The 15123-nt window shown below is 52.3% G+C and overlaps 1 protein-coding gene across 2 annotated transcripts in view; it reads left to right on the top strand.

Moving 5' to 3' along the window:
- Window positions 1-15123, top strand: part of Scube1 (signal peptide, CUB domain and EGF like domain containing 1) — a 119355-nt gene that overhangs the window by 54500 nt on the left and 49732 nt on the right. For both annotated transcript variants that reach the window (XM_021216361.2, XM_021216362.2), the window contains exon 5: window positions 12385-12510. In XM_021216361.2, coding sequence (XP_021072020.1) covers window positions 12385-12510 — 126 coding nt within the window. The remainder of the gene's footprint in view (window positions 1-12384; window positions 12511-15123) is intronic.

Genomic DNA, 15123 nt, shown 5'->3' with positions numbered 1-15123 from the left:
ATAACTGAAGACAAGGAATAGAAATATTAATGACACATTTGTTTTGAAACACTTCAACATGCACAGAAGCAAAAAAAAAAAAAAAAAAAAAAAAAAAAAAAAAAAAAACACAAACAAACAAGAAGAAAAATAAATACAAAGTCTTACAAAGAGGTCCTCAGGTGCCCTTCATCCAGTTTTTCCCAAAGGCAGCATCTTAGGTCACTAGACAACGATCCCAAGCCAGGAAGTCAACATGGGCACTGTGTGTGTGTGTGTGTGTGTGTGTGTGTGTGTGTGTGTGTGTGTGTGTGTGGTTTTTGTGCCTTTTGGTTAGGTGCAGATTCACATCAATACCATGGTCAAGAATTAACATTTGGGGCCAGAGAAATAGCTCAGCAGGCGAAGGGTCCCACCACCACCTCTGTGACCTGAGACAGACTCCTGGGACCCACATGGTGGAAGGAGAAAACAGATTCCCTGCAAGTTGGCCTTTGACCTCCGCATCTATGTTGTAGCACATGTGTATATGCCCCTGCACACATGTAATAAAAGATGAACTTGCATTTAAGAACAACTGTCCTCTCTGCCTGCGCTAATGGGCCAGAAGGGTGACTTGAAAGGACCCTAGCATTTAACAGCCAAGCCAGTGCTTTTCTGAGTGTGAAAGGAGTCACTCAGTAATTGTAGCAGAACAGTGGATACCCACTGGGTCATCCAGGGAAACTGAGGCTTATGGTCTTCAGGGATGCTTCACTGAACCTTAGCCTTGAGATGGTACTGCCAGTGTTGAGTCCTTGAGCTTTATGACATGGACATTAGCCACTCCCGTGGCACAGAGTCAAAAAAAATTCCAGGTCCAGGGTTCCTGGCTCTTTGGAGTAGTAACAAGACTAGAACCGAAGGGATCTGAGTTCAAGTCCTGATGACTACCTCCTAGGCTACCCCGTAGTGTTTAAAGGAAACATTGCCACGCCGTGGCTTCCCACTTCTCTTTTGGGGAAGAAGCAATGGGGATCTAAAGAGAGGAATATCTTCTCTACCCAGCGTTCTCGCAGCTGATGTTGGGCCTGTGGTACCCAGGTGTGTGCAGGCCTGGGTGTGATGTACTGGTTGATTGGCACATGCCCCAAGGAATAGATCTGAGGGACCAGTAGGCTAGTCAAACCGAGGGTACCAAGGTTAGTCTGGAGCTGGGGACCTGTGGAGCGAGGGCTGGAGAAGCCTCTGAGAGCTGGAGCTAACTAGGAAAGGGACAAGCCGTCATGCATGGACTGAGGGCCGGCATGACGTGGTAGGATTCTGTGGGGCGGTTGGGGTTAGGAAGAAGATAGGGAGAACAGGAGTATGTGGTGGGAAAGAGATAACAAGGAGTTAGTGGGGTCATCTGGCCAAAGACCAATAGCCTGAAAAACAACCCAGGGCAAAGAAAAAGCTTAGGACTCCTGGCCAGCACATTACACGGGTCTCTCAGTCATTTTTTTGGAAGAGTGTCAAGGAGAGTCCTCAGATACCATTGTCCTCCAGCGCCATCTGATTGAGGGGACCAGAGCCTGGCAGAGTAGGTACCAGTATCTACCCTACTGTGTGCACCATGCAGCCTCACTAAAGGGGCTTGCTCTCTCCCCATCCTAGGCCTGGGACTTTGTTTGCATGATTGCCTTTGAGTCGCTCCCAGCTTCGCCTAGACCATGAGTTCTCTCTCTCCCTTCCCCCCAGAGCCATTCACCCCTTTCCACCCTGTTGGGTCCAGCGGCTGCAGCTCCATTGTCCAGCCTGTCCCCTCACCATCCCCATGTTCTTTAACATCCCTATTGACAGCTCTGTGGCCTATAGAGTGGTCCCAGGAGCCTAAAGCCACTCTTCAAACTGCCAGAAGCAAGAGAGACAAGAAACTGTATTTGACAGGAGTTTGGATTCTTTGCTCACTAGGTCTTGAGAGGTGGATGTAGGAGGCACATTTGATCACAAGAATCCTATTCATCTTAGGTAGACATGGAGATGAGGCAAGTGTAGAGCTGGGTCACACTCGCAGCCATTCCTTTGGTACATGAATGTTGAACAGGATGGCTTGAGGAGGATGGAGTGGCAGGCAGGTAGTTGAGAGGAAGAAGGTGGCCGAGAGGAAGGTGAAAGGGAAGTGACTGGGGAAGGGGTGTGACAGGGTGCCTGACTGGAAGTGACGGGGTATAGCTAGTGGAAAGTTGACTGAAAGAACATGGAAGGGGGTGGTGAAGGGAAACATGACAGGAAGATGGGTGAGGGGAAGGTGACAGAAAGATGGCTGAGGGGAAGGTAACAGAAAGATGGCTGAGGGGAAGGTGACAGAAAGATGGCTGAGGGAAAGGTGACAGGAAGGTAGCTGAGGGGAAGATGGCTGAGGGGAACATGACAGGAAGATGGGTGAGAAGGTGACAGAAAGATGGCTGAGGGGAAGGTGACAGGAAGAATGGCTGAAGGGAAGGTGACAAGAAGATGGCTAAGGGGGAGGTGACAGGAAGATGACTGAGAATGTGACAGAAGGTGTCTGAGGAGGAGATGGCAGAATGGCTGAGGAGAAAGTGACAAGGTAACTAATGGGGAAAATGACAAGAAAATGGCTGACAGGAGAGGAGACAAGATGGTAGCTGATAGGAAAGTGACAGGCATTGTGGAGGCATGGCAGGATAGCTGAAAAGAAGGTGACAGGAGACTAGTGAGAGGAGGTGACAATATAAGAAGAGAAAGTGACAAGAAGGTGTCTGAGAGAAATGTGACAATCCTTAAGAGAAGAAGAAGATCACAGGTTAGTGGCTGAAGGGAAGTTGGTAAAGGAAAGGCTGAGGGAGAAGTGACAGAAATATGGCCATGGAGTGTGGCAGAATGGCTGAGGAAGAGGTGGCAGGTAGGTGACTGACTGGGAAGTGTTAGGATACTGATATGGAAGGTAACAGGAGCGTGGCTGAAGAGAGCATGTGAGGCTGTCTGAGGCAAGTGTGAGACAGTTCTCTCCCGAGAACCTGTCCACCTCAGGTTTACACTTCAGACTGTCCTGTTACTCAGTCACATCGGTGCTGAATAGTTCAGTGGCGGGTTCCTCCAAACAAGGCAAAGCTTTGTTCGTTTGCAGCCTAAAAACTTGGGAGTCGGCGGGACCAAGAGAAAAGTCTGTCTATTTTGTTTTTTTTTTTCCAGATATGGCCCAGGGCCTTCTACGTGACAGCCAATTTCCTACATTTTTAGAAGCTTAAAATGCCAAGTCCTGCTCAGAATCTGGCTTGGCGTGTGATTAACGTTCTTCGAGAATGGCTTGTACAGAGCACCCTCCCCTCCCTCTCCTGTGTGGCTGACTCAGACCCAACCTCTGCTCGGATCTGAAAGGCTCTGAATGAAGGGGGGGGTGTCACCCACTCCTTTGCTCACTCAATCTGTCCATAGCAAAGAAGATCATGCATTGTCCTGGTCCCTTTCTGCTGTTATCATTACCCAGGATTAGTTCTGTTCTGAAGGTGATGAAGTTGAAGGACTCCAGAACATTCCATATCTGGTGAGGGGTTCTATGCCACACAGATGCTGCCTCTTTCTGTGTCCAAGTATAACAAAAGGCAGGGGGCAAAGGGCCTGTGCCTGCTCCTAATATTATCCCACCCCTGAGACCCAGCAGTCCAGTCATTCAGAAGGGCTCGCTTTTTATACCGCTGTCCTAGGGGTTCTGTTTTTGTGTGACTTTGAAAGGGACTCAAATGCTTCCTGCATGCCGGGATTAGGAATGCAACATTTCCTTCCAACCAGAACTAATCAGACTCCTGAGGCACGGAAGCAGGGCCCTCCCTGGCATACCTACCTGAGTTGGCCGTGGTCAGGGAGGTGGGAAAAGCCAAGCTTGCCTGCTTCTGGGAAATGAGCCCCATTGCCCAAGCACATAGTGGGGTCAGGCCTGGCTAGGGGCTGTTTGGAAGAGCCCCCCTGAGGGGTTTGGAGTATATGAGTTTAAGTTAAGAATTGCCATGGACAGCCCCCAACGCTATCCAGGGCCCTCCTGCTGCCTTCCCCGAGGCTGGCCCTCCATTCTCCCTCCTTTTAGCCTCTCTACCTTTCACTTGACCTTGTCCTGAAGGCTGACTGGATACTGACCCCCTCCAACCCCGAATCAGCCATAGGAAGCCTTGCCAAACCTACCTCTAGTTCCTTAGGCTTTACTGTGGCTTCCCCCCCACCCCCCGCACTCCATTACCCTGAAGATCACAGCCACCCTGTGAAGTGCCTCAGGTTAAGTGTTGCTATGCTCCCTGGGGGGACATGGCTTCCCTTTCCATGCCATACTATGTGGGGGCACTTAAAGACAGGGAAGGCTGGATTTCTGGTACCATAGCCAACTCTTCCTCACTTCCTGATTCTGATAAGCAAGCCCCCAGACAGAGCCTGTCTGTCCCACATGGGAATTCCCAACCAAGCCATGGCGTAGCCGCCTATGAGCGTACACAGCTAGCAGGCTCTTGTCAGTTTCCCAGATATGGTTTTCACATCTTGGGAAGCAAGCCAGGTCTGCGCTCCAGGGACCCTGCTGTAGCTCCTGCAGGGCCAGGGTCATCCCCTGCTCTGTTTCAAGGCCTTCTGTCACTGGCTATGGGAGCTGGGACAGGCCACGTAGCACTGCAGGCTCCTTGAACTGTTTTATCTGCTATAGACCAGGTGGGCGGGAGGACGGGCATCCCTGCCACTTAGCGTGGAGATTTACGGTGCTACTGGAAGAGGCCTGGCCTGGTCCTGTGCGGTCTGGAATGGCCCTCAAGGCGGAGACAATAAATCCATCCCATTATTTTTTATGAGCCTCCCACCCCATAAACAACTCCTTTGGCTGGTAAGCCAGCTTCACGTACTTCTCCTGGCCTGGCCTCAAGCTGGCGCCAAGGGCACCACGGGGCTGACTTCTCAACGCCGGCAGGGGACCTTTCCGAAAGGCTGTAGGCCCTTGGGGGTCCTCAGGAACAGATGGTGGAGGGTGGAAGGTGAGCCACAGTTCAGAGGGTACCAAAACAAGAGACAGGCCACCTGGCCGTGGCTCTCTTCTCATCAGTAAGTCCTTGAGCCTTGGTTTCTTGCTGTGAAAGCGAAGCAAGTGACAGAATTGTTCACGCAGATGAGAATGAGGTTGTGTACACAGGTTGTGTCCCTTGGGAATGGCCATCCCTGGGCTCCACTGCACTGTGTCGCCAGCATCATACACAGCCATGAGCGTCACTGCTGAGTGTGACTGGACCTGGCATCGTGCCTGGATTCTTGATGGCTCCTGAGTATAGTCTGACTGTTAGGTACTGTTATTCCATTGGTGCTATGAAGAGAGTTCTGGCCATAGAAAACTAGCAGAGGCTGGTTCTACGACCCAGGTCTGACAGCTTGACCGTATATATGTCTGAACAAACGGGTGGGCAGAAGGGTATGCAGCCTAGGGCCCCTGAGACACAGAGAACCCTGGTATTGCCATGTGTGCTCCCCTCTACCTGGGTCAGGGCTGCTAGCTCTCCCCGAGTCTTCATGCACCCAATCTGCCTCCCTTGGCCCTCCCTCAGCACCCCCCCCCCAGGGTCCTAACTCGGACCTCCACACAACCTGTCCTTGTCCCTGTCTCCTCACACTGCTCCCTCTGTCTGGAGCTCTCTGTCTAGTCCGACCATTGCTCCCTTGAGAACCTTTTCAGATGTCTGGGCTGTGTGTGGCTTTGATTTATAAAGTGCTTTCCTATTCCTTGTGCTGAACAGAGCACAGCCTGGAGAGGCCACTCAGGGACACCTAGCATTGGCTTCCCATGGATCTCTGGTTCCGTTCAGCCAGGACTTACACCTATGCTATGGCCATCAGATCAGATCAGCTCCCCCCTCCCCCATCAGATCCCTCCAGCAGGGCCTTCCCTGCTTCGTCTGTCAGAAGCACAACAGCCTCGTCTACCTTCCTCATGTAAGCTGGCTGGTCGCCAGCTCAGGCCTTGACTCTTAGCCCACCCATTAACCCTGCCCCATCCCATTCCGCCCAGCCCACCCCACCTCTGCATTTACACCTGTATTTAGTAAGCACCGCCTTTAGATTAGATTAAATGGTAGAAGCAGCCTGTGATCTGAACTTTGGGTACAGAGAGGCTCTGCCGGTGGTTGGAGTGCCTGCTGTCCTCACAGGGTTTGGCTGACCACAGCTGCCCTGTATAAAAGGAGATCACAGATAGTGATCCTCCTGGGATCCTCCTGCTTCAGGTGTGGGGCCAACTAAGGGGTGACATGGGACAACCTGTCCATATGACTTCCCTTAGAGATCCAGTAGGAAGGGATAAGGTCAATGAATTGCCACAGGAGGATTGCTATTTTACGTGTAAATAGGACCCGTACCCACTGTCTGTCTGAGATCCAGCCTAACTGGGTGTGCCCTGTGACTGTTTGCTGGAGAGTGTGGCCCACTCGGCTGCCGGCCAGTCCATCTTAGTGCACCTCCAGGCCAGACCTCCAAAACTGCCTCCTGGTCCTTGGAGAGGCCTCAACTTGGTTGTGGCGACATCTAGTGACCAGCCTGAGAAACTTCAAGAGGTGAGGTGGGCCTGCATCTCCGAGGGGGCTCTCGGGGAAGCAGCGCTGTGAGCTCCATCCTTCACGCCCTTTAGCACTCCTAAGAGAAAAGGGGTTTCAAGCTTCCTTCCCGGTTCGCGGGTAGGAAGCTGAGCAGGTTGTAAGAACACACTGCAGAAGACCGCAGTGAGGGATGGACTCAGACCACCCTCCTCTGCCACAGATCCCCATTGGTAACTGCACATCTGGCCACATGTGTCTGCGAACATCTGTCCTTCCCACTCTATATGAAGACTGTCCTGCTTCCTGGAGGCAGCTTTCTCGGAGTCCCAGTGAGCAGACAGGCCAAGGCACATCTGAGATGCTGAACTGTTCCCCCATCTCATCCAGCATACCAGGGGACCCAACCACTCATAGTCTCAGCAGGCAGTGATCACTGAGGGGGCAGATCAGCCCCCAAAGGACCCAGGGGCTGTGCTTTTGAGGCTCTGGTGGAGAGGCACTGAGTCCTTTAGGGGGGAGCAGAGTGCTTCACGGGCAGAAGGGATAATGAGACAGCCTCTGCTCTGTGTGACACTCCCAGTCGGGACCCAAGACCCTGAGAGGCCCCGAGGGAAAATCTCTTCTCCCTGTATGTTCCAGGTGAAATAGAGGGGAGAAGATGAGGAAGGCAGGGACCATAGACTCTTCCTGCAAATTGGGGACCAGGAATGAGAAGCGAGCGAGCGTTAGAGTGGCCACTGGTGACTGCTAGAGCTGGGGTATTCCTAGCACTGAGCCTCCAAGACGTCCAGTTAAGGAGATCAGCAAGAGGAGGTCTGGGTGGGTGAAGTGACGGTCTCTGTTCTGCCCCACAGTGACTCCCTGGGCTCATGAGAAGCTGGGGTCTAGGCAGCAATGGCCAGGGCCCCTCTAAATCTAGATTTGCCCAGAAGCAGGCTGAAGAGCTACAGGTGAGGACAACTCCCCCCCAACCCCCGCTCACACACACACACACACACACACACAACACACACACACACACACACTTTTTTTTTTCTATGAAACCTTGAGTCATGTGGTCAAATGACAGTAGACTTTTGACCCACAGTCCATGGACAGATTCTGTTATACCAGCTAGGGAATACTCCTGTCTTGGGAGGACATGTGGTACCCCAGCTTACATGCCTCTAAGGCTGGCCTGGGAGTTGACAAGATGGCATATCTGTAGGTTAACACAAACTATGACCCCCAGGCAGGCACCCCAGGGGTTCTCCTCATCCTCTCTCTTCCCCGGATCAGGATCAGTCCTGCACTCCGTTCACCTGGCCCCTCTGGGGTTCTTTCCAAGAACATAAACTGGGTTTCCTTTTCCCTGATAAGCTGGGGTAGCTCTGGGCTGTGGACACCCCCTAAGGTCCCAGCCTCTTTCTTGGCACTTTTACTTTCTGTCGAGGAAGCAAAGGGAGAGCAAACCTTTCCTCCCAAGTTGGAGGGGGCTGGGGGCTGGGGGTGGGGCAAGGCCATTGTTCTCCTCTATGTTTGAGGGACAAGAACTGAGAAAGTGATATTATTGATGATGTTGCCATAGCAATGACCCCTGGGAGGCAGACATTCCAACTCTAACTGGGACAAAGGTGCCAGACCTGTGTTGGGGGAATGTGACATGCACACTGGTATGGCAGGCAGGGCACACATTGGACCATCTCCTAGCCTGACAGCTGCCCTATGGGAAGAGTCCCTGGTGGGAGAGCACCATGGGGCCTCTCAAAAGTATCCAGGAAAGGCAATGGAAAGAGGCACTGGGCCGGATGTGGCCAGACACATCTTCCACCACATCGACCCACATCCACGGGTGGTTTGTAAAGTGGGCATGCCCCCTTCTCAGACTTGTAAAGAGCAAATGCAGTGTAGTGGGGGCTTTGGGTCATGCATCTCATCTTCCAGAGAACTCTAGGACAGGGGTTCTCAACCTTTCTAATACTCTGACCCTTTAATACAGTTCCTCATGTTACAGTGGCGGCCTCCGATTATAAAATTATTTTTGTTGCTACTTTGTAACTATGATTTTGCTACTGTTATGAACTGTAAGTACCTGATAGGCAGGATAAATGATACACACCCCCTCAGAGGGGTCTCAGCCCACAGGTTGAGAGACGCTGGTCTAGGAAGAGACTATAGAAGAGATCCCTAATAAACCTCCACCTTCCCAACCGCTTCTTTGTCCCTCTTAGGGTTTTGTGACAGCTTTCCCCTAGTTCCTGGCTTGAAACCCTGTCTCTCTAAAGCATGCAGAGGGCCCCCGGATTTGTGCACTTCACCCCTCTAGTTGCAGCTTCCCGTGGCTTCCTCCTGCCTGGGTTGAGGTCCAGGGACAGCTTTATAGTCACTTGTCCCGCCTCGGAAGCCAGACCCATGGTCTTCTAATTCTGCCCGTCAGGTGAAGCTGAGGCTCAGACACAAGGGAAGTTGCTCATGGCATGTGCTAGCTCCTTTTGGCAATCGATGTGGCAGCTAAGGGCCTTGTCTCCCCATTATACCCCGCCCGGCCTAGCACTAAGGAGACACTCAGCCCAAGTTTGCAGAGCATAATTGGATTTGGATGGGTCAGATAAGATTAGCTTCGAGCTGGCAGGCGGCCTGAGCTGGCAGGCACCAGGCACATGAAAACCAGGACTTTCGGGAATGACTGAAATTCTTGCAACTCCTCTCTCTGTAGCGGGAAGCAAGCAGGCTTTCTCTGAACTTGGCACATGTGGCTCCCATTCCTACACCTAGGGAGGTGTGTTGGAAATCTTGTGGTTTGCAACCCTATCAGGAGCAGATGTGGTCCAGGTAGAGATCTGCAGGAAGACCAGATAAGCAAGGCCTACAGTCCTGAGTCAGAAGCTATGCTAGGCCACCCCGACTGGGCCCTGCGCTGAGTATGCATGGGCTCAGAATGAGTAGCTAGCGCCTATGCTTGAGAGGTACATAGTTTGGTGGGGTAACCATCTCTAGCCAAAGTTGCCAATGCAGCCAGGCAGAGGCTAGAGGCTGGGGAGCAGCTTCCAATCTGGAGTCTGAACCACATTCATGAGTCAGAAGTGGCTGGTACCTAGTGCCTCCCATGCCTATTGCAAACTTGTGCCTCTTGGGCCCACATTCTCCTTGATTCTAGAAAATATAGTTCTTGGGGGAAATCAATATGTTTATTATGTTCATTATGGTAAGTTTGAAGTTTTAACTTTTAAATCCAACAAAGCTTTTAACTGTATGGCTTGGTACGGGAGCCTGGGATAAGAGACTAAGCTCAGGAACCTTAGCTTTGCCCCAAGGTTGCAGTGGGGGACAGAGGCCTTTCACGTGTGTGTGCTACCTCATGCATATGCACACACACACACACACACACACACACACACACACAAGTTGTAGATCAGACTAAGAAGAAACTTTTGGAATGTTCTGGCTGCACCCTCAAGACAAGCTCTGTGGCTCCTTGGTTCCTTCCTGCAGCCACACCGCCGACCTCAGCAACCCCAGTGATGTTGGATCACTGCCCCAGAGTCTTTCCAGAGTGTGACCCGTTGGCTCATGACTAGAGTCTGGATGCTGGAAAAGGAAAAACTTGATGGCGACAGATCCTCAGGAGGAGAAGGCATAGCTAAAGCATAGCTCTCAGTGGTCCAGGGTTCAGGGACCACATCAGCTCCCCAAGGCCACATTTATGGCTGCCTGGTGATGTGTTAGGCTTCACAGAAGTTGCAATTCTTTGACTAGAAATGGAAGTTCAGTCTCCCTTTCTTCACCTCAAACACGCTGAGCTAAACAGAGCCTCTGGGCTCTTCCCTGCCTGGAACGATAAACCAGCTATGTTGGGGTATTGATCTGGGCTAGCTTGGGGCAGCTCTGCAAAATCATTGTGGCCTGGAGGATAACCTGTGGGTCAAGAGGCTTTATGTAACTGATGGACTCAGAGGTAGCCTTCGGAAGTCATTTACAGGAGACAGGAGGAAGGAGCCAGGAAGGAGAAGCTAGGGGATACTGAGGGCTGTGTGGGATGATAGGTCCCAGGAGGATGTACATGGGAACAGGGGACCAACGGGCAGGTCACAGCTGAACCTCTGGAGAGTAACAGGAGCAGCCACATTAGCAAGGAGTAAGTGTGACCTAGACTGTGTGCTGCCTGCTGAGAGTGCCCATCGTGAGTCAAGGAGGCTGCTTGGTAGCCAGGTTGCTGCCAGGCAGGGCATCCCAAGAAACTAAAAGTGGCTGGATGCCTGAGAAAGTTCCTATCCTGAAGCCTCCTCTGCATCTGCCTGCCAGCACCCATCAGGGAGCTGCCTCTAACCGATCTGCAGGAGCAAGCCAGGGTCCGCAGAGGTAGTTGGACTGTTGAATGCCAGCCAAGCACTGGGCATCTTCCTGGCTGTGGCTCTGGTGAATGTTTCTATCTAATCCTCAAGGATGAGGGTACCGGTGTCATGCATGTTTACAGGTGAGGTTCAGAGACGGGAAGGCACATGGCTTATGGGGAAGCCCGACTGATGTCCACACTTCCTCGAGCCTACATGGGCTTTCTAATGAAGCTGCATGCCAGGATCGGCTCATACTGGCTCAGGAGCAACCCTGGTTAGTGGTGACCAGCTGAGGTGTGAGTGTTTGTACAGAAATAGGCTGTGGCCACAGGTCACCTCCCTCCCAGTGACCACAGAACAGGGACCATCAGGCCTCCGTCACCGCCATCAGGCTTGGGGGCTGTTGGAAATTGAGGAGAGGAAAGGGGTGGTGTGACTTCCCTTGGTGCCTTGGGTGTTTTGCTTGTCTGTCATGGGTCAGTAGGTCAGTAGGTCAGTAGGTCAGTAGGTCAGTCTCTCTCTGCACTGGTATGGCAGCTTGGCTTAAACTGATGAGCAAATCAGAGGGAAGGAGAAGAGGAGATGGTGATAAGTCAGGTGTTGAACAAAATGGGGCTATAGTTCATTTCCATCTGTGACTTCACTTTAGACCGCCTTTTTTTTTTTTTTTTTTCTTACCTTTATCATGGTGCCTGGAAAGAACCCGTGGCTGCCGCCATGCTAGCCAAAGCACTCTACTGAGCCACTCCTCCAGCCCAAGACTGTTTTGGTCTATAGTATAACTACCAGAGACCAGAGACTTTTCCCTTGAGACATGTCCGAGTTATTCACGGCCCATGCACAGCCCACGGGGTCACCGTTACGCTCTTGCCTTGCACCAGGACCCAGTGTGGCCCCTGAGGAAGAGAGGTTACCACCACAGGGGTTTCCTCCCTCTCCCAGACAGCTTCACTCACCGAGTTCTTTCAGCTGGAGGTGACATCGGGTCCCAGAGCCGGTGTGCAGCATACAGCGGCTCTCTGTCCTTTGATCTGCCTGTGGCCTCTCGATGGGCTTGTGACCTGCAACCCCTCACTTGACCCCTGACCTCATAAATTCTGGAAACTCCTCACAAATCACCAAGAAGATAAACATCAGCTGGGGTCATCGTAAGGAGGTTCAAGCCCCTCCAGGCAGACAGGGAGGAAACAGAGCTCACTTAGTGGATACAAAGGTATCATGGAGCCATTGGCGGCTGAGGAGAGTCCAAATGGTCCCGACTGGTGTTACACACCTAACCCTGCAATCATGCATATGTCAGGCAGGAGCTGTGCCTGTGGGCTCAGGGAGGTCATTTATACTGTACCTTACAGGACCCAGACACTGTGGTTGAATGTACCTGTGGCTAAGTGTGTTTGTGCACACACACGTACATATGCATGCGAGTGCTGCCTACAGTAGCTGACCAAACGCACTCACCATTGCACTGGGATACTACACGTCACCGCTCCGCAGCCTGAGGCTTTTCTCTCTTCTGCTTTAGCTGGTCTCCAACCTCTCTTGTCTGTCTCTCTTCTCAGAGGGTATGAACTGCATGAACAAAGACCATGGCTGTGCCCACATCTGCCGGGAGACGCCCAAAGGTGGGGTAGCCTGTGACTGCAGGCCCGGCTTTGACCTTGCCCAAAACCAGAAGGACTGCACACGTAGGTAGACGGAGGCAAATGGGTCAGACACCCCCACGCGTCTCCTACCATTGCTTTTGTGTGTGGCAGTGGGTCTGTTCAGGGTGCTGGACGTTAGTCAGGGAGGGATCTCTGCACCCTGGGGTAGGTGGAGGACGGGGTCTGCTGAGGAGCTCGGGGAAGCTGGAGGGATGGGTCATGACCTCCCAGTTTGGAGTTTTCTATACCTGGTATAGTACTATCAGCACAGCCCCGGGCACTGGCTTGGAGTATCTATAGGACCCAGAAGTCAAATTCTCCTGTGGGGGAGGGGGAGCTATAGCTCAGAATTTTTAAAGCCTCATTTTTGTCTGTCAGCCTGAAAAGCCTTAGGTGACAGAAGAGTATAAAGAAGAAAAGGAGGGTGGGTGGCAGGGGGCAGATGGAAGGAAGTGGATCTGCTGCTGACAGTTTCCCAGGTTCGAAGGTCAGGACCCAGGTAGTTCAGGCACTCGAGTGTTTGCCTTTCCTGGGTTCCCTCCATCCCCAGCACCGCATAAGCCAGGCATGGTGGTGCCTACCTGTAACTCTAGCACTTGGAAGGTAGAGACAGGGGAAGAATTCAAAGTCACCCTCATCTGTATAGAGTTTAACGACAGCCTGTGCTACATGAGACTCCGTCTCAAAAACAATCAATCAATCAATAGCAGAACTCAGGGACCTCCACAGGCCTGAGCACAACCATGAGCCCCATATCTGAAGAGGGCAGCAGGCCAAGGTACCATTTCAAGGCCTGCTTGCCTGCCTGGAGGAAACCTGTCCCAGGAATCGTCTAGCCCCTTTTTATTGAGGGGTTTTACGGGGACAAGGTTTCACTGTGTCCTAGAACTTGCTATGCAGACCAGGCTAGCCAGGAAATCATGGAGATCCATCTGCCTCTCTGCCTCCAGAGTGCTAGGATTAAAGGCGTGCTCCACCACACCCATCCCTAGTCCAACCTCTTAACATGGGCATCCAGCCCTTGAGTGAGAAAGGAATTAAGAAAGGAAACAGGAGCTGAAGGCATTCAAAGGCATCCAGACGCCGGGTACCGCACACCCTGCCAACATCTTTGTGGGAAGGCAGTGGGCTGCAGGCTGTGCTCACGGGCCATGGGGATACCCAGGCCGGGTTTTATTTGTTCTGGGTGTGCTGAGGACTGAAGGGACTTCAGAAACTACTTCCAACTCAGCGGAACCAGTCTCACGCTGGGATACAGAAACAGCCCAGAGGAGGCTGCTTCTGAGTCCTGAAGGATGTGCTCCCACCCGGCCACCTGGGCTTCAGCCTCTGAGCTGACCGATGCCACTATAAAGGTCACAGCTTTCCTTTATTCCTCCATCCTGGGCGGAAGCCAGCTGGAACACCATCCCCAGTCACTGCGACTCTCTCGGCTTCACCTTCCCCAAAGAGTTGCCAAGGCCCTGGGGACCCATGAGCACCTGCTGTTCTCGCTGTCCCTAGGGACTCATGCTTCAGCCTCCCATGCTATCTCCCCGTCTCCCCAATGAAGGCACTTTCGTCTCCAGGGTTTTGTGAACTTTTCCTACAGAGATGTGAACAAGCGCCTTCCCGCTCGCCCTAGATACCGATAGACAGGAGTATGATTGCACCCAAGTCCAACCTGGGGATCCGATGAGTTTACTGGGCTTATTAACAGCATGGGTGACCTCAGAGCGGCCGCACCACCAACAGGCCTTGTGGCAGCATGGATGCTGGCTTCTCTACAGCCACAGACAGGAGCCCCTCCCACAACTCCATCCCTTAACCTTCCACATTCGATGTGTTCTATCACCGCCTCAGACCACATGCGGCTGGGGCAGAATTGCAAACCTCTGTTCCGATGAAGAAGATAATTGCTCTTGTATTCAAGTATAACATTCAACAACATCTGCCTGTGGTCAGGATAGGGGCCAGCCTTCCCCCTTACTCTCAGATCTTTCCCAGGGAACGCCAAAGACGTGCATGTTGGCTGTCACCAAGGCAGCCTGGGCCCTAGCCTGACCCCCACAGATGGATTCTTCCAACTTCAACGAAAACACATGCTACCTGGCCACTTTCGGAGCAGATGGAGCTGACGCCAGCTCTCCCAGTCCTTGTGCTAAGTGAGGACAGGAGCAGACATAGGCTGCAGACAAGCATGGAAGATTTGCTCTGTGCCAACAGGAGGGAGAGGGCTGCTGGACCAGTTTACTGCTATAATTCAGCTGTGACAAGTGCCACACAAGAAGGCTCACCCGCAAGACTCCTCTGGGTAACCCGCTTGGCTGGAAGAAGGTCTTGGGACAAGCCAGGCTCTATGGAAAGCTAAGACCCCTAACCTAGTCACTACAGGGTCAGGAAAGGGCTAAGCACAGCATAGAACATGTACTGGTCCATGGATTCCCAGTCCCCACTCTTCCTGATAAGGTATAGAAAGCCTAATTCTAAGGAGTTGGGACAAGCCCTGTAGCCTCCCTGGAAGGTGGGACCCAGGAGGTCTGACTTTGGTTCCTTCTTAATGTGAGGTATGGTTAAAGATGACTTGGAAAAAAAAAAAGGCAAGGTGGTTGTACATATCTTTAATCCCAGCACTCAGGAAGCAGGGACAGGTAAATCCCAATGAGTTTGAAGCCA

This window comes from Mus pahari, chromosome 17 (assembly GCF_900095145.1).
Source record: "Mus pahari chromosome 17, PAHARI_EIJ_v1.1, whole genome shotgun sequence".
NCBI classification, from domain to species: domain Eukaryota; kingdom Metazoa; phylum Chordata; class Mammalia; order Rodentia; family Muridae; genus Mus; species Mus pahari.
Note: the sequence above shows the minus strand (reverse complement) of the source record. Positions and strands in the feature narration are given on the sequence as shown.